Genomic DNA, 19,645 nt, shown 5'->3' with positions numbered 1-19,645 from the left:
TTTTTGTATTTTATTATCAAATAATTTTATAATGCCAGCTACTATTGAAAAATAACCATTTCAGCTCTCCATCTCTTCCTCTAATACAATTGTATTGCCATCAGCAACATTATAATAAAGTGCAGCCAGGCTAAACTAGCTGCAGCTGGATTACTGTCCTGTGTGTACTGCAAATTCACTGTCTCAGTCATGCTTCAATCTGATTAACCAACAAATATATTGGGTAGTATTGAAACAAAACTATAAAGTGAAAAGGAAAAAGAAAAGCCATAAAAGAAGAAATTACAGAGAACAGAGAAAAGATGCATTGCAATATTGAAGTCAGATTTGACTTACCAGCTTCAAACTTGGAAATATATTTCTAGCTTTATTTTAGTATCTACAAAACCCATTATGCTTCAGCCATGTCTGATCCTAAAGAGGAGGCGTAATCTGAATTTTTCATATTTTGCCTGTTGAAAAAGACACAGAAGAGGCAAAAAGTTTCTGAAAGTAAGGTGGCTCCTTAGATATAAGTAATGTTTTCAAATCTGTCATGTATATAGAAGTGGACCTGTAGAATCCTTTTCATTGCTGGGTCATCCAAATAAGTGGCTGTGGGAGGAAGCAAGCCCACTAAAAGATGCTACCTCTGACAGCAGTTGTGGTCTCAGAACATTGCTGCTCATGGTGCAATCTAGCTGCTCTTACTAGTTGTGCTTTTTCATAGGACTGCTAAGAGCATCTGCTTGAAAGCTGGTTTTGGAGCCCCTTTTCTTAGGAGTGTCTGATGAACGTGTGGTATATGTCATAGTGGTTCTGTGAATGTTTTGGTACGTGACTCACATGCCCACAGGTTTAAGCCTTTCTTAATTGGTGGCAGCTGCACAGCTGTAGTGTAGTTGAAGTAATGTAACAGACAGACAAAGGAGACTGTAACAGTGTCTGTGACAGAGGCCATTTTCTGTTATTTTGAGACAAAGAGCTAAGACAAAAATCAGTCTGTAAATGTATTTGCATAATCATAGTCATTGTATTGTTCTTAAGCCATACTTTGGAGGCAAACAATTGAATCATAGAATCCAGAACAGTTTGTGTTGAAAAAGAACTTTGAGTCCAACCATCAGTGCTAGCTTCACCACTGAACTGTATCCCTAAACTCTATGTCTACATGTCTTTTAAATATTGCCAGTGTTGGCAAATCAACCACTTCCCAGTGCAGATGGTTCCATAGCTTAGCTACCCTCTCAGTGAAGAAATCTTTCCTAATATTCTAAACCTCCCCTAGCACAGCTCAAAACAGTTTCCTCTTGTCCTATCACTTTTCACTTGTGAGAAGAGACTGACCCCCACCTGGATACAGCTGCCTCTGAGGTAGATGCCAAGAGTGGTGAGGTCACCTCCCAGCCTTCTCTTCTCCAAGCTAATCAACTACAGCTCCCTCCTCTGCTCCTCACAGGACTTGTGCTCCAGACCCTTCACCAGCTTCATTGCCTTTCTCTGGATTCGCTCCAGCACATCAGTGTTCTTCTTGGTGTAAGAGGTCCAAATCTGAACACAGGATTCAAGGTGAAGCCTCACCAGTGCTGACAACAGTGAGACAATCAACTTTCCTCATCCGGCTGGCCACACTATTGCTGATACAGGCCAGGATGCCATTGGCATTCTTGGCCACCTGGGCACTGCTGGCTTCCATTCATCTGCTGTCAACCAGCATCCCCAGTCCTTTTCCACTGGGCAGCTTTCCAAGCACTCCTCCCCCATCCTGTAGCACTGCCAGGCGTTATTGTGGCCCAAGTGTAGGACCTGGAACTTGGCCTTATTGAACCTCATTCCTTTGGGTCTTGGCCCATCAACGTAGCCTGTCTAGAATCCTCTGCAGAGCCTTCCTACCCTCCAGCAGATCAACAATCACACCTAACTTGGTATTGCCTGCAAATTTACTAAGGATAGATTCAACCCCCTCATCCAGATCATCAAGGAAGGTAATGAATAGGACTGGCCCAGTACTGATCCCTAGGGAATACCACTAGTGACTTGGTGATTCTGCACACCTTATTATGGATTTCACCATGTTTCTCATGTGTGGTTGAAGAAAGAGTATAATAATACAGATTAGACAAGTATTTATTGTAGCTCTTTTGTTTTCAAGCTGCTGCTCTCTTTTCCCCTTTCTGTCTATCTGTCTGTCTCCATGTATTTTTTAAACAAATGTCAGAATAGAGTTTGCTTTCTTTAATTTCTTATATGGGCAAAGTCAGAGCTGGAGTGTTTCAGGATAACTATAGCTAAGTAATTTACAAGAGTAAAGATTAAGAAGAGTTTGTGTTTTTCAGGCAAGAAGTTAATCATAGTAGAAGGTGTGTTTCATTTGTCCACTTAACCTGTTAACTGTGGCTTTGTAACATGTTTAAATTATACAACAGATTCTCAACAACCTTGTTGCTTTAATATCCATTGACAGATAACATTGTATGCTTTTTTCATCTGGCAAGGTTTTCTCTTGCTCAGGACTTCAGCCATTGCCAGCACAATGCTTTTTTCTTGAGCCGTTATTTTTGGGAGGCACAAAATTAAGAATTTATGGACTGTTCTAATGAATTTTTTCTTCACTGTGAATAAGAAAAATTATTAGGATCTGCAGAAGTGACTAAGATGGCAGAAGTTTGTAAGCATTGAGATACCCAGTCAATTTACAAATTTTTATTTTAGTTCATGATTTAGAATGTGACTGAAGCTGTATAAAGATCAGGATAGAGTTTTCTTTGTATGGTTTAAGATAACATAAAAACATGATTATTTTTATAATTAAAAAAGTGTGAACTTTTAACCAACTTTCTACATGAGAAAAACACCTCAGTTGTATCCTTTATGGTACTTTGATATCATTGAGTTGATTTAGTCACTAAACAGTTTCATTTATTTCCTTGATTATTCAAAATCCATTTTCTGCTTTACATGGTAACAGAAGAATCCTTGCACAAAATAGAATTACAATGTAAAATCAGATTGATGTGTTAAGTTGTTTAATATAAGCAAAATTCTACCTATCACTGCAATTCATTTGTGCTTTTACAGTGGTCTAGTTCAAAGCCCTGCATGACATCAGAAACCTACTGTTCTAGGATGGGTGCTCACTGGTGTTGAAAGAAGTATAACAGAGAAATTCAGGAATGATAGGAGATCATTAGGGATGTATTGTTATCCAGAGACTGATAAGACTGAACCTTGGAACACTTAGCACAGTATTCTTTAAATTTTCCTTAATCATGTGTTTGCATTTTGGCTTTGTAAAGAATAAAAACATGATGCAACATGGAATTTCTCCAGCAGGTCAACTGTGAAAACTTTTATCATCTTTAATCAATAAAAGAGCAAGCAAAATGTAGCACTTCTGGCAGTTGCCCTCATTGCTTTGGCAAATACATTTAATTCTCTTTGTAAGATATTGTTTTACCCAGAGGTATTTCTGAATTGATTTTGATTAAAGAGCTTATGAGCATTAATTTTATACATTATTTTCTATTCTTTCTAGTAATGATTCAGCTGTCAGTCAGGTTTTTGCAGCCAACATTTGTCCATCAAGTCTGTTTATTTTTTTCTTTAAGGAGGGTTCTTTATTGATATGCAAATGTATGAAGTATTTGCACTTCTTCCGTGATTAGTTCAAGTAATATTTTAAATTGGGTTTTTCTATCTCTTCTCTTGCATTTTATGGTATTAAAAGTCTGTGACTTGGGCATGGATGTAATTTAGGGTTGTGGGTGTGATGAGTGAAATGTAAAATAGAATTTCAGCATATTCTTGCTGCCAGGTGTTCTTAGAGAAACACTGTGAGATTTGATGTGAGTTTTTTTGTTTTTTCTAAGTGTATCCAGTTGCTTTCCTATGGGAAAATACAGGGACTTTCTATAGGAACTCCTTGTGGCAAACCAGAGGTGGCCAGGAACTAAAACTCTGTCTCCGAAGAATTTAAAACTTAAAAAAAGTTGAATCAGAAATACTGTTTGTGTAATAGCACAAATGAGCTCTCATACTTCTCAATGCTTTTTTTTTTCCCCCAAAAAATATTGTAAGTCACTTTTTGGTTTTTTTTTTTTAATGTGTGGGTCCCCACCTCTGCTATGAATTCTTTTTTGTTGGTATTCAAGTCTTTCTGGGACCTTTTCTTTGCTGTGCTGAATTTCTGTGTTACAAAGCATTTACATGCACTCGCAGGCATGGAAAAGCAAGCAGAAAAATAAAATCAGTGTTTACTTTTCCTTTTTTTTTTTTTTAAATCTATTTTGGTTTTAAGGTTTGCCTCCAGGTATGCATTTCCTATCAGTGTCTTGAAGCAGGGACCATCTCCTGAGTACTGTGATAGCACCTGAAGATTATTTTTGCTACTAACGTAAACAGACTGCAGGGAAGCACTTTGGTGTTCAGATGTGTCATTCACCCAGTTGATCCCTTTGAGGATAATTGGTGCACATGCCCATACCAGGCTACTATCATCTACTCTGCTCCTGCTGAGGAGAAATCTTTTTTGTGTTTGCATTGAACACTCTGAAAAGCTGCACATGTGCACTTTTATTGATCCTATTAATAGATAACACTAATCAGGAAGAATCTCTCTTCTTACTTACTTTATTGTTAGATATATTACCTGGATTCATAGAGAGCTCTTTTAGAGATATTGAAAGAGTCATTTTTTATTATTTAACACAGCAGTTATGCAGTACTTATCTTAAAATAAGAACAGCTTTTATTAGAGCTTCACAAAGAGGGTTTTTTTCAAATATCTGTTGATCTCTCTGTAGCTCTTGTGATCTCCTAGCAAGGAGAAAGCCCCATCTTTCTGCACTGGTGCAATGTGAATGTTTTAACAGGGTCTGCTAATAGAGTCCCTCACTCTGGATTAGTTCTGCAAGGCAAGAACTGGTCTCCTGGATCACAAGGCTAGTATAAGCTGGTGCTGCAAGTGCAGTTCGTGTTTTCACTGTCCTTGGTACAGCCCACTGGATGTAACAAACTACTGTCTGTAGGAAAGATGAGAGGAAAGAAACTGTGATAATTTCATGAAGTCCTTAAAAAGAATTGCATCTCTATGTTAGTTTTCACAAATAAGCCAAATACAGACCTACATACCACATGATTATCAATGTCAACATTAGTACAGTTGTCAGTAGCAGGGCTCTGTCTGAAGGTTCGTTTTTTTACTAGGTAAAGCTGAGGCAGACTTGTGTGAAGAACCTTGACAGCACCTAAATGTCTCTTGGCTTGCTTGTCTCTAGTCTTGTCAGCTCATCATCTGCATATCTACATTAATGGTGTACCTTCAACTTGCTTGAAAAATAACTCACCTACCATCTTTAATCAGGTGCTTTTGTTTATTTGATCTAAAATACTAGAAGTTTGCTGTGGAGGCCTAAGCAGGCAAAGAGGAAAAACCAGAAGCAAAGGGCCTCCTGAAAACCTTAGTGTCTTCATCCAGTTAGTTAAAGCCATGAAAATCACAAGCATCAAAGAAGGGAAGTATGGAAAGCTTTCATTTTTATGATATGAGTGATAATGAGTATTACCTTCAAAGTAGAGACAATGAGTGCAGTATTCCCAAGTGACTGAATATGCAGTTAGAATGAGAGAATGGAATGGGTATTTTTCATCTACACCTTTTCTTTGCCAGATTTTGTGATACATCCCTTCATTTACAGTCTGCTAAGACAGCACATTTAATATTTTGGTGGGAGTCTTGGAGTGTATGAAAATAATTCTCCAGTGCACCATTAAAAAACTGTTGTGTAAAACAAGTACCTTTGTGGTCACCATTTTTTTTTAATCCTTCTCTGCTCCTCTCATTAATTATCAGTGTTGTTTCCTCTCCACTCCTTCTCCAAAAAGGAGTAGGGGAGTACTTAGTACCTGCTGCATTTCTTCTGTTCACCTTCATACATCTAATAGTGTGCTAGTTGTGCTAATGAAAAAATAGTTTTGTTCGCAAGTGAGCTGCCTTTGGAGATGGTTCAGGGCTGCCCTGTAACTTGTGCAGTCCAGATGAAGCAGAAACAAAATCACCTCGTCTTGAAAATTAATTTCATCCAACTCCATTTTTGTGATAGCATTGTAATCATTACATAGCAGTTGGCTCTGATATGCTTGCACAGACACAAATTGAGTCCGACAGGACTGGTGTCTCATGGACTTTGCTGTCATTTGAAATGCTGGCATGAAGATGGTAGCTATGAAAGGAGGGAGCTGGTGCCTTTAGCATTTTGCTGTGAATGTTTCTTAGGCTTGTATTTTTTGATGACAGTAGCTTATTCAAATGATAGTTTTACAAAAAAGATTCATAACAAGCATAGATTTCTACCAGCTGCTCATGTCTCGTCTTCCTCAAGTAAATTCTTTTGAGCATTCCACTGTACTGAAGATGGGCTCTTTATACCACCCACAAATCTGTAAGATCTATTTAGTGGAATAATAATTTGTATAATTTTTCTCTGCCTTCTTAGTTTTTATCTTTACTGCATGGAAACCACCTGTGTAGTAATGAAGAAGGCAGTATCAAATTTGACAAAGCTTATAATGTTGCAGATCCTTCAGAAGGTATAATTGCATTTCATGTTATTTTACTGACAATGTCAGCCTGTTCAGGGATATCTGGTATTTCCTCTCTGAGTGGAAAATGTCTTTGTGTTCCTTAATTTCTGTTAGTGTGACAAATTTGGACAAGAATGGGACACTGTTTTTCAAGTCAGGTGCTTCAGCTGTAGTGCTCCCAGTGTATTATGTTTAATTATGCATCATAAGAAATGAAATTAATTGAATTGGAATCTCAGCCCTTTTATTCAATCCTGGATTTCTGTTTTTCTATTAGGCATAATTCAGATATGTACAGGAAATCACGACAGGAATTTTAACCTTTGAAAGTTGTTGAACTATGCAATATGCTAATAACACCTCATGAAGCAGCTTTTGCTGTGTTATTCTTACCAGATGCCAGGGCATTAACTCCCAGTATTCTGCTTGCATGTGGATTTATTATGGATCTTTAATCAGCTTTGATTCCTGTCTTACACCATGAGTATTCCAGTGATGTATTATACTTAAACATCATCAACAATATCCTTTCCTGTGGTTCAGAAGGTACTATTGAAACCAAAGATTCCGGATGTGACAGGTGCCTGATTATGGTTACACTGAGAATTACGTTGGAACGGTGCTAACATATACTGTACTGTACCTTGAATCTTGTATATATACCAGTAGACTGAAATGGATTGTCTTTCCTTTTTCCTTACGCTTTTGTCTTTTGAAATTGTTTTACCTCGATTTGTGAATGCTTATGAAGAAAAAATGAGAAGAACGCTGTCCTATTCTTGCTAATTGTATTTTTATCTTTTCACAGGCTCTGAAAATACTTCATCTGAAATTTCAGACTGGACAGACTCGCAGTGGCTTCTAAGCCAGTGAGAACAAGGCTGCCAAAGCATGCTGGTGCCAAGCCGTCGGATGATGCATGTAGTCAGGCCAACGGTGGTGCTTCTGTGCTTGCTGCTGTATGCTGATGCTGAAAGTAAGCTTATTGTTTGTTTGGGCTTAAGTCTTGGACATGATGAATAGTTTTGTTTTCAGCTGGTGGTTACTAAGAGTCTAGGAATGAGTTTTCCTTTGAGTAATTCTTAAAAAACTGTGAGGTCCTCTCTAAATCTCAACTAGTATTTAAAAAGGGTTTTTTATGCAACTTCCTTACTATTTTTCTTCTTAATGTCCCTTTTCTTAAGCATTTCATGATTCATGCTAAGATGCTGGGGACCACTGCCACAGAATTACATAGTCAAAACAAAGACTAACCTTGCTTGCCAGACATTGGTCAAATACCTTAAAGACATCTGTCATTCTTTGAATAACTGTTTCTTAACTTTGAGTTAAAAAAAAAAATGAAAAGACATCCTACTCCCAATTAATACCCAGTCCAATTAAAATTCCAGTTCCTTTGTAACTGTCACAACAGCTGTTCTAATGTATTATTTCCGACAGCTGTCATGGAGTACAGTATCCAAACAAATCAAGCATAACTGACGAACTTAGTGGCTGCCTAAACGTGTGACAGTTCAGTGAGGAAAGGCACCTATGTTTGCTTGTGCTGAGAGGAAACTGTTGGATTTTGGTCAATTAGTTTATCTATTAATGGCAAGATAATATCTTCTATTTAATTAGGAAATCAGTAGGTCTGCCTTGTTTACATGTGTTCCTTCTCTCAGCTGTCCTGTGGCTTCTTGCAGAGGTAATGTGCAAATGTGAATAGCCATTTGCTTTCCACCTGTTGATCTGCAGGTTTACTGGAAGCTGTTATGTTTGCTACAAGCTGACTATTAATATTCACTTGATTGAGGGATATTTTCCTGTTGAATCTTCCTGACTGCAGATACATGACCAATCAATAACTTTGTTTCAGCTCTCTCTTTAGAAGACTTCTGTGTGTTTTCACACATGTGTTAAGTAGGAGCACAGAATAATAGAAACAGTGTTAGTAAAGTTGAGTCTGTTCTCAGTAAATGCATACTGAAGAGTTACTTTTCGCTCCACTTATGGCATATATTCCAGGTATACTGAGTTACAGTAATAAAATAGATACAAAGTCTTTCAGTTTCATGCATAATAATACTTCCTTCTTTTTAAGTGTAGCTGTATTAAATTGAAGTAAATGGGGAGAAAAAAGGACAAAACATACATGTTTGTTGAATACTGACAGCTGAGATTCTTTGGCCCCTTTCCAGATAGATAATGACCAGCTGGGATGATTATGTCTAAGGTGAAGCCAAGGACATTTTAACACTTTAGCCAGCAAATAATTAATTGGGAAGTGGGCCCATATGTTGGATAGTTTTGCAGTTGTTGTATTCCACCTATTTTAAAAGTTGTAAGATGCACAAAGATTATGTTTTTATGAGAGTTACTCTCAGAATGAGATTACGATTCCCAGGTATTTAATATGCACAGGCTTTTAAATTGCTTAGATAATTATATACATACGTACAAATGGTATACACTATATGGTACAAGTTAAACTGGGTGTACATTATATGGTACAAATTAAACTGTGTATCATAAATGTGTTTATGCGACTCCACAAAATACTGTATTTTTATTCTGATTTGTAAAATAATGTTTTTTTATTTTACCATTTTTTTGAGAGTCATAGTAGAGCCATTTTAGTCTTACGCACCATACTTTATTTGGAAGGTATGCTGAATCTCCACAAATATTTATTTTATGGTCTGAGTGAGAGACAGGACAGCATCCATGAGCCTTCTGTGTGCAGACACACAGAAAGATGTGTCTTCTTCTATGATAAGCCCTTCTCATTGGAAATAAAGTTCCTGCTGTGCTGGAGTTGGTCTGGCCTCCACTCTTGCAGATACTCTTGCACCTCTTTGTACTCCTCTTCCTAGAAGGGTCCCAGACCCCATTTTTGTCTAGAGCTCTTTTTAAATTTCTTCAGAAAGAGTGGCAGGACCATGTTACTACCTTTTTGTGGGGAGAGGACACAGAAAGGGAGATGAAGGAAATAAAAACGTTGTCATTTTTTTACCTGTCACCATGCAAAGGCCATGCCTTACTTTTTTTTTTTTCATCCTTTTTCTGTTGCTAAGGTCAAGGCACTGGAGAAGAAAAGCTATATCCTGACATTGACATTGCACTGTGTGCTTCCTAGAATAATTGCTAATGGGAAAGGAACTCATACTCTTCCACTCTCGCTTTGCAATCAGTGTGAGTGGGATGGATTCAAGTAGCAAAATGGTTTAATGCTGTTGAAAATATATTTCCAATGGTAGCCTTCAGTGCTTTTCTGTTTGCATGTAACTTCCACAGCTGAGGGAGGGAAGGAGATATCTTTGTTTCGTGAAAGACCTCAAACTGAAATGTGTTGGAGTGGACTGATAAATCCTCTTGTGGCCACTTGTTCAAGAGATACAGGGTGGAAGTCTGTCTTCCCTGGTCGACTAGATGATTGCACTGTTTCACTTTATGTGTGCAAACAGTATTTGATTCTTGCTGTTAATATGGAAACTAAACTTACACTTGACAGAGCAAAGAAAGCCAAATTGAAAGGTTGTAAAATTACCTTAATTCTTTTACCTTTTGTTTTTGGTAATATGTATGTTACCTGTGAGTATATAAGAAGTGAAAAATCTCAAGAATTGTGAGATTTTAGATCTTTATGTTGGGTATTTGTAGCTTCCGTGCACACTGAGAAGGAGGAAAGCACAGTTTTGCTGAGGAAAGAAAATTTTTGTCTTCTTCTTTTTGTGGAATAGCAATCTGCTAGTTTATTCTCACTGGTGTAGATGGCAACTGTGTTAAGGTAGTAGTTCGCCACCTCAACTGCAATATTAGTAGTACAGCTTTGTTTATCGTAAGTACTGTGTCTTTCATGAACTAGCGGAATAGTAACTTTCTAGAGGCTTTCTGCAGGTTCATGTGTTTGATAACAAGAAGCATATATGTCTCAGAGACTTATACCTAACAGATTTCTTTTCAGACTGTTTAATATGGTATAATCTCTTTCTGACTTTGCCAAACATCAAGTTAATCACTGAGCTCAAATAAATGTATAAAATATAAAATGCTTGTAAAAGGGTTATTCCTGGTCTTTCCTAGTACCCTAGGTTTCAAAATTAAGTCGTATTTGTATTAATAAAATAAAATATTTTTTCTGCTGATACACCTCCCACTTTTTAGCCAATAAGTTGATTTTTGGGCATTTCCACCCTGAGAAATACCTGGTCACTAGCATTTCAAATTTCTCTGCTGCATTCCAGTAATTTTCTCTATTTTATGCTTTTCTTTTGTTCTTAGTTACAGAGCTTCTGCTCTGACGTTTTTCTTTTACTACTTCTTCTGAGATACTGTTTTGGAAGAGAAGCCACAATTCTTTCTTTCTTCAGCAGTAGTGTTTGCAGTTGGCTGTAAAAAGGCAAACAGAATACTAACCATAAACCATACATATGTTGTATATTCCTTCTATTCCCAATTATTTAAAATGTGAATAATGCTAAGTTTGCTCTCTGGCTCCTAATGCATATATGTTAGTTACCATCATGCGGTCTTTTCTAAGCCAGGATCAGGAAGGGCTAAAATAGTTCTGACAGGACAGGACAGTGATTACTTAAAACAGATGTTGGGGTGATTGAGACAAATTCTTGTTGTAATACGATCTAAAGACAGTAGATAGTATTGGTGAAACAAATATTTCATCTCTATTTTTTCTTTTTCCTCTTTTTTTTTCATTTTGGTTTTTAAAGAATATCTGTGTTTTCCCTGCTCATACCAATCTTTCCATTTAAAAAAATGATTATGTTCTTCAACAAGCTGAAACACGGTCATGCAGTCCACACTGAAATCTTTGTTTCCAAGTATTTGTCTGCAACTCTAAACTCCCCCAGACAGATCTTTGAAAGTAATTAAATTATAGAAAACAATAGTTTTATAGTAAGTCTTGCAAGTGAACATAAATGGTTTACACTAAAAAACCCACTAATCCAGAATAGCTTCATAAATACTATATGTGGGCAAACCCAACATGGAAATGATTTACTTTTTTGCACACACTCCTTTGGTAACTAGGAGCAAGTCTGTTTCGTATTAGATTTATATTTGAACTCCAACATCTTTGTACAGATAATTTCAATTATTGCATTCAAATATGGCCAATAGCAAATAAAATCCAAAGATAAAATGTGTATGTTCTTTATCAGTAATTTTTTACAGTTTAATCAATATTTATTTTAGTCCTGATAGCAAGCATTTTGTGTAAGGTGCATCTTTTTTTACATTGCTCTTTCTTTTAATAATGGAGATGTATGCAAGAGAGTTGAAATATTGATGGCTTTTTTGGGGGGGGAAAAGCTTCCAATTTTATTGCATGTTCTTTTTTTTCAGGATTATTTATTTATTTAGTTCAACCTCAGGACATTTTTCAGTTGATTTGATGCAAATTGGTATATACTACTGTGCACTATATTGCACTTGCTAAATATGATATTAAAATATGTCTAGTAAATCACCCATCTCAAAAGTTTTAGTTTTAGGGAAAGGTGGGACAGGTAGTTATACCAAACCATTCTAATTGTATTCATTTTGCTCAGCAGTGAAGTGAAGGCTTTGGAATAAATGTGATAGTTTAACTGGAGAATCAGGGAAAGTAAAAACATTATGTGATCATTCCAAACATCCTGACTTGGTTGCGTAAACTACAGGTAATAGAGCTTTCTGCATAAACCAGAGTTTATTGCACCCTTATTTTTCAAGTCCTTACACTGAAGAGTTTGATTAATTTAATTCCAAGAGTAACCATAATTGCCACCATATTTGTTTAACTTACTGTAAATTATTAACACCAAAATTTTGAGCTGCTTCAGGAATAAAATTGTGCAATTCACATAATTTTTAGAAACTCGTATCTGTACATAACCAAACATTTTGAAATGTAATGGGAACGCAAGATTTGTGTTTATTTTGTTAAGTGTAGATTCAGAATTGAATCAACTGAGTTTTGAACTTAAGAATAAATTGAGGAATAACTGCAGAATGGTTCTTTGTACGTATCTGCAACTTTGAAGATTGCTGCTATGTCTCTTTCATGTTGTTAATTTAGGTAGTTGTAGGCCCCTACCTCCCACTAGCAGATCACTGAACAGAGCTGAGTTCCAAGCTCTGGAGTTCTGAGAAGCCTTTAAGCCCTGGCAGTTTTGCCTGTGGCTGTGTAGAGGCAGTGGAGTTCCCCCAGGTAGGAAGGCCTTACATATTTAGAGTTTTCAGGAGCATATATAAAACAGTCAGGAAATCCAGTGTCTCCAATCTTTCCAGTTTTCCAGATGCCAAGAAATCTCGGTAAGGGAACTGAATTTTAATGGCCTTACAGAGTTGGACAAACATTATTTAGATTGTTATCTGTTAACAGAAGTGCCTCTAGGGAAACGAGAGTATGGGTAGTTATCTCACTGGGTGTAATTCCCTGCAGCATCAGTAATGACCACTGGCAGATAAAGGAAAGTGGGTCATTAATATTCCTATGTCAGAACTGGCAGTGAACTCCAGCATGTCTGCTGGATTGCTTAAGAACATGTGTACGTACTTGAAAAGTTTACTGGAAGTATGTATTACAGTCTTGGTATAGGGAAACTCTTAGGGAAAAAGAAAGGAGAAACAGCAATATATATATTGTAGATTTTTTTATGTTATATTCACACAGTAGAACAACTGCTGTGGTGGTTCAAAGTATTTTTACCCCCCTGTCTGAGGTTAAACCCTCACTGGCTGATACAGAGATAAAATGCTGACTAGCAGCATCTGTTTCAGTGGTGAATTTCTGACAACATCTTTAGCAATTTATAAATATCGGAACATACATAGGAAGGTCACTGTTGTCCATGTTATCTTTCAGTAAACTCTCTCCCCCAAAGTGGTGTATAGGAACTTTCTGTGTTAAGTAATGCGTGCTTGAAGTTAAGCACCTATTTTTTTATTTAATCCTTTAAAAGTTTTGTGATTATACACAGTGTTTTAAATGAATTTTTGTTGATGCAAACTAAATTGACTGCTTCCTTCTGAAGGTATCAATATGAAGAATAAAGTTACATCTTGACTTTAAATAGCCATAAAATAGATCTAAACATAGAGTAGGGTACAAATTGCTACTATATCTTTCAATGAATTACACAAAACTCTAGAGTATATGTTATGTTACAGGAGAAATGAGTGTAAAATTGTATTGGTTGAAGAATACAGAGTTCATGTTGTATAACTGAATATATTGATAAAAGGCAATAAAAATTTGAAATAACTCATTCAAAGAGAAACGAAAATTTTTTCCATGTGGTCATTTCTGTTTACAAGAAATTCTGGGACAGGACTGTAAACACCTTGGACATGGTCTTGCAGTGCAAAGTAGTAGCAAATAACAATTTCAGGGTGCATACCACATTCTCAAGTTCCTTCCAAAAAATAAATTTGGAGAGCCTTTTCTCAACAAGGCTGTTTTCAGGAAGAGAATTTAGTAGAAGTTTAAAATATGTTATATTGGGATATAAATTGTGCTCTCTGAAACGTGTTTGTTCTAGTTTCTACTTAAGAGCTGATTTGTAAATTCCTTTGTAAAGCTCTCTGTGCTTTCTCTTTCAGTAGCAGCATATGGATGGAAGAGAGCTTCCCACTGCTGTTGATTTTATTTTGGCACATGCAATTGTGAAGGAGGCAGAAACAACAAGGGAAAGTGACAGGAAATTTATTTTGGCAGTGAAGGTTAATTAGGTGTGGGCATTTCCAGTACAATTCCACCTGGGTAATTTTTTTCCTCCGAGGATTTCATATACACTTCAGAAAAATCTATAAAATAATTGTTGAGAGCAGTTGTAGGTGATGCCTGGATTAGAGAGAGAGGTAGTCCATTGGTCTCCTAGTAAAATGGCATACATTTTAATAGCAACAGAGAGAGTAGTATCTTCAAGTGTAATAATTCTGAAAATAAACTGAATTTTTTTGGTAGGAAAAAGTTCCTTGTGTTAAGATGAGGCTGTAGGGTCTAACATCTTCTGGTTGAAAAGCAAGGGTAGAATGAATGGGATTAGAAAAGCAAATCAACCCTCTACATAAATGGTCATAGGAAGGCTAATAATATAGTGTAAATCTAGTCCTGGTTTCTCATTCTGAAACATTTGCTGTCAAACTGGAAAAAAAAAGCAAGGAACAGAAAAACAGATTCAGGACAAGGAATACTTTATCGTCTTCGGTAGTAAGTTTGTTCATAAAACTAAAGGCTTATTTCAGCTGCTAGATATGTATTTTCTTCTGAGAAAACGGAGTGTGCAACAAAAGATTTTGCTCAATAAATTTGAAGAGAATTTAATGGTACTCTAGTAGCTGATTCTGGAGAATTATATTGTAACTATTATAACAGCATGCTTAAATGTCAGTTTGCTACTGTATATAGGAACATTTTCAGATTCTAATTTTATGTGTTTTATAGACAGTAAACAAGGTTCTAGACTCACTATGGAAGTGACAAGGAGAATCCTGTTGTCTTTTTTTTAATGTAAAAGACAGAAGCAGTTTTAAATCTATCGTTAGTTCTATTGGAGGAAATAATGGAGAGGAGATTTTTGCATACAATCTGATCTACCTATCTCAAGAAAATACAGCTGAATGTGGTAAGACAGTGACAACAAAAATGGTCCAGAGGATGGAACAGCTGCCATGTGATAAGAGACTGAGAAGGCTGGGACACTTCTGTTTTTAAGAAGAGTGATGCAGGTGGATTTTAGGGATTAGGGCTGAAGTCTGCAGAATTTTGATGGTAGAAGATTGAGGAGAAACAGAAGATTGAGGCAAACCTTTACTAATAGAACAGAGATGTTTGGGGAATTTAGTAGAAGGTTGATTAAAAGCACGTAAGAGATGGAATCTATTGATAGTCTTTGTGGAGGCAGACAGTATATGTAGTTTTAAAGAACTTAAAAAATTCATATTCAATAGGTCCATAAATTAGTACTAAAAGAGCAAAGAGGAATGCCAACTTTAATATCCTTAGGCATGTGAAGAGAATGCATCTCAAAAATTGTCCAGGCAAATATACCCAGGTAGCACCTTCTCTTGGCACTGGTAGCAGGGTACAAGTACTTAGTGTGTCGTAATAAGGCATTTGCTTTATGGTTTTAGACTCAGAAATACATAATGAACGGGCATTGTTCACCATTGTTTAGTCACACTGTAACTTTTCCAGAAAAGCTGATTTGGAGATTGGTCTATCCCACTATATCACAATTGCATCACAGTTTGATATAACTAAAAACGTGGAAATATAATGAAAGCCAATGGCAAGCATTTAAGCAAATGCATTTTATAATTTTGGAAAAATACAGTATTACTGTTACAGTTGACAGAGATCACATGTATGCCAGCTCTGTGTGCATGTGTGTGTGTCTACCTTGCTGTGGCACAGGAGACAAAAGGATTAGTTATTTTACAGAAAGCTTTCTGATTCTTTATAGTTCACAGGTGAAGTACATTACTGGAAAATCCTAATCAATTTTTTTTCTTTTTTATAAACCCTCATCTTCAGACAGACTGTTCGTATGAAGAAGTGTAACGTGTTCACTGACCTTTTTCAGTATCTGTGGTCTGATGAAAGTGACTTAAAGGTTGTAGCATCTAAAGATGTATGCATCCTAAAAAATAGAGGTAAACTGCAAATTAGAGAGATCCCACGACATCTTAGGAAGATCACTTTGTATCTACTCCTTAGTCCAGCTTTTGAGATGAAATGGATAAGGTTTTCCTTTATTAAGAGTATGTAGTTCCTTTTGAATCAAATGTCTCAAAAAATGTAGATTACTTTAAAACAATTTGCGATTTGCAATGCACTGATTAAAGATAAATTTGTTGCTAAAGACATTTATTAGATTTAAGTTAAATGAACATGATTGTCTTAGATTGATTATTTGCATTCTACTTAGCAGCTCAGTGTTGATTTTTACTCATAAATTATAGACATCTAAAACATTACAGTGAAATAATGTGCTTTGGAGACTCATAAGTAGAATGGTGTGGATAATATGAGTATGTTGAAAATAGCCTTTAGATTTACATCAGAAATCTGAGGGATTTTCCCATGACAGAAGGCTACTAGAACAATTTTCTCAGCTGTGTACTATTTGACAGTAGCTTAGTACCTACACAGACCAGGAGCTCATTTGGTGTCTTGGAAACCTTGTGACAATTCATGATTGGTCTCAATTTAGATAAATGGTAGGTTATGTGTAGACAGTTGAACAGCAGCTAAAGTCTTGATAAATCTGACTCTTAATTTTTCTTGATTTTTTGTGCATCAAGTGTAATTTATGAAAAAGAGGAACATTCCTTCTTAAAGCTCATGATTATTGATAAATACTAGTAATGCAATTCCTGTGCTCTTTCAATTTTCCCCTTATTTTTTTCCTTATGAATAAGTGTGAATAGGTGATAGGATTTTTAAATAAACTTGCCCATGAATTTGATTATTTGATTTTAAAATATAGAAGTTGGAACATGTGGATAAAATTTGTAGATTTGATTCCTATGAAAATATTAGGAATTCCTACTAAAATTATTCTCATATCCCAAAGTGCAGCAAGATGACTTGATTTGTTTACCCTTTTAATAGCCAGAAATATCCAGCTTTTGCCTGGTATGCAGCATACCATCATTTCAGTATGGTATTGACCAGTATTTTTTTATGAGTACCTCTCTAATATATGCACTTGTTTAACTGAACATTTATAGATGCCTTTGTTAATAAATGTTCATTTCAGCTACTGAGCAGATCTGCCACATCTGTAGCATCTGAATTTTGTGTGTGTGTGTGTGTGTGTGTGTGTGTGTGTGTGTGTGTGTGTGTGTGCATTTTTTCTGATCTATGAGTTCATGGTTCAGTGCAAAATACACTTTAACCTTGGGGGAAAACACACACTGCTCTCAGAGCCTGAAGATCAAGAGTTTGGATTTCTTTGATCTTAATAGATCTGTCATGTTGTTCCATTTTACAAAGAAAGCATTTGAAGAATCAGTGAGAGTAAAAAAGGGGTCTCTAATTTAAGAGGACCAGATCTACACCTATCAGTTTTTATTGTGTCAAAAGACCTTACAGTCTTTCTTATATGAACAAGACAATTTTTCTTCTAATTACATATTAGTACTTTCTTACTGGTTTTATTGCTGTTCACTTCTGAGGTGGTGAACAGAATATAAAACAGCAACTGGAAATCATCAGAACTCTTCTGCTTGAGCTGTCAGTATCTTGAAACAGAAGGGGCTACTGTCTGTTATCCATAGGTCAATCTCAAAAATAATATTTGTTAGACATCTGACTATGCAAGAGGAGGATCTGTATGGAGACTGCCTTCAAAGAAGTATTGTTTTTTATGGTTTTTTTCACCAGGGTCACCTTGGTACCCTATCTGAAGCTAACTTTGAAGAGGCAGATTAATAATGCTTCTTTGTATTTAATTACCTTACCCTAGTTTATTCAGACATTATAGATAAATTTTAACAGCTTTCAGAATTTTTTTCTTGAGGAAAATGAAGTTACTAAGGTAGTCAAACACTCCTTTGGGAGAATCCTGCCAGGAAAGCAAGAAGCAGGTAATGCACAATTTCAAGGAAGGCTGATGCCTTTGACCATACAATAGTATTACAGGCACCAGGATTTCAATGGTATCCTAAAGACTGATTATTTTAGAAGGCTACTACAATTTGTTTCTAAGAACTGATTCAGAAAAAAATAAAAGGTAATATTTCATACCACATGCTAATTTCATGTATACTCAAATGATCTGAGGTTGAAGTTTTAGAAAAATTCTTCAGCTCTGTGAATAAATATTTCAGTTATAATAAATTCTGATTGCAACAATAATGATTTCTTTAAGATAAATAAATTATGCCACTCCTTATTCTGGAGGGGAAGTTATACTCCTTTAATAATTTTTCTTTCTCTTTAGAATGCAGACATGGTTCAGAAAAGACATTTAACATAGAAATGATTTAAAGGTGGATAAGAAATGAAATCACAAATGCAGTTAACTGTAGATTGTATTTTAGGGTAATTTGAATCTCACCACTGTAGTATTTATCTCTAAATGCTCCTAATATAAAAGCTTTTAAAGGAAGTGTGCAGAATTTATCTGACTGTTAATGCATTTTCCTTTTTCTGCCAAAATACCCTAAGTTGCGCAAGCTCAGCAGAATTTGTGGTCTTAAAATAGAGTTGGTTCTTCAGTAGTTTTCTTTTTTGCCACAATCTGAGTACTCAGCCACAAGTTCTGCCTGACCTTTAGGGCGACAGGTGTACTGTACCCATACCTGCACTGCTGGGTGATTGTCCACTTACAGGCTGTGGCCCAGTTTCCTTCAAGCAAAGCTGGAGCACATCCTGACTGTAAGTGAGGAAGATGTTTTCTGCTTTGAGAAGGCATCATTTTTGTTGTGAGGAAGTGCTCTCCTACTGGCCTGGGTGGAATGCAGAAGGATTGCTCTATACCTACCAAGCCCAGCAACATGCCATGCTTTAACTTCACCACTCTGTGTTCTGTGGCACCACAGGGTAATCCTGATTTTTCACATGTGCTGTGAGTCTCCTGTGGGCCTGACCTTATTAGTGAAACAATTCAGATTTTCTGTGTCCTTCTTTTGCCATTTCTTACTCTTCCTGTGCTTTCCTTTCCCCCCTCAGCTGTTTTTATTCTTCCTTCCTCATACCTCTCTTAATGTAAAAAAGAAAGCACCAGTTTTCATAAATGTCCATGAAATCTGGTACAGAACTGTTGTCAGTTATGCATCGCTAAGTAGGAAAAGAAGTGGGAGCAGCCATTTGGAAATAATAGACTGAAAAATTCACCAAAGAAATTTTTTTAGGTTGCAGAAACTCATTAGAACTCAGTAAAATAGCATTACATCAGAAGGCCTAAGCAGTAGGCATTTTGCTTTCCTCATCTACAAATGGCGATGCTTTCTGACGTTTTTTCTGATTTTGGATATTTTACTGAACAAGAATGTGTCTGAAAATCGTAAAGGTCCTTTTGATGGCATCAGTGTTGTATGATGAGACAAGCAGTCAGAGAGACAAGACTTTTTCTGCTGATCTTTCAGT

The 19,645-nt window shown here is 36.3% G+C and overlaps 1 protein-coding gene across 18 annotated transcripts in view; it reads left to right on the top strand.

Annotated features, from left to right (window-relative positions):
- PTPRD (protein tyrosine phosphatase receptor type D) overlaps window positions 1-19,645 on the top strand; it is a 368,346-nt gene that overhangs the window by 80,462 nt on the left and 268,239 nt on the right. For all 18 annotated transcript variants that reach the window (XM_071579825.1, XM_071579819.1, XM_071579818.1 and 15 more), the window contains exon 2: window positions 7,370-7,537. In XM_071579825.1, the coding sequence (XP_071435926.1) occupies window positions 7,453-7,537 (85 nt within the window). In that variant the 5' untranslated portion in view covers window positions 7,370-7,452. The remainder of the gene's footprint in view (window positions 1-7,369; window positions 7,538-19,645) is intronic.

Source organism: Pithys albifrons, chromosome Z (assembly GCF_047495875.1).
Source record: "Pithys albifrons albifrons isolate INPA30051 chromosome Z, PitAlb_v1, whole genome shotgun sequence".
Taxonomy (NCBI): Eukaryota; Metazoa; Chordata; class Aves; order Passeriformes; family Thamnophilidae; genus Pithys; species Pithys albifrons.
Note: the sequence above shows the minus strand (reverse complement) of the source record. Positions and strands in the feature narration are given on the sequence as shown.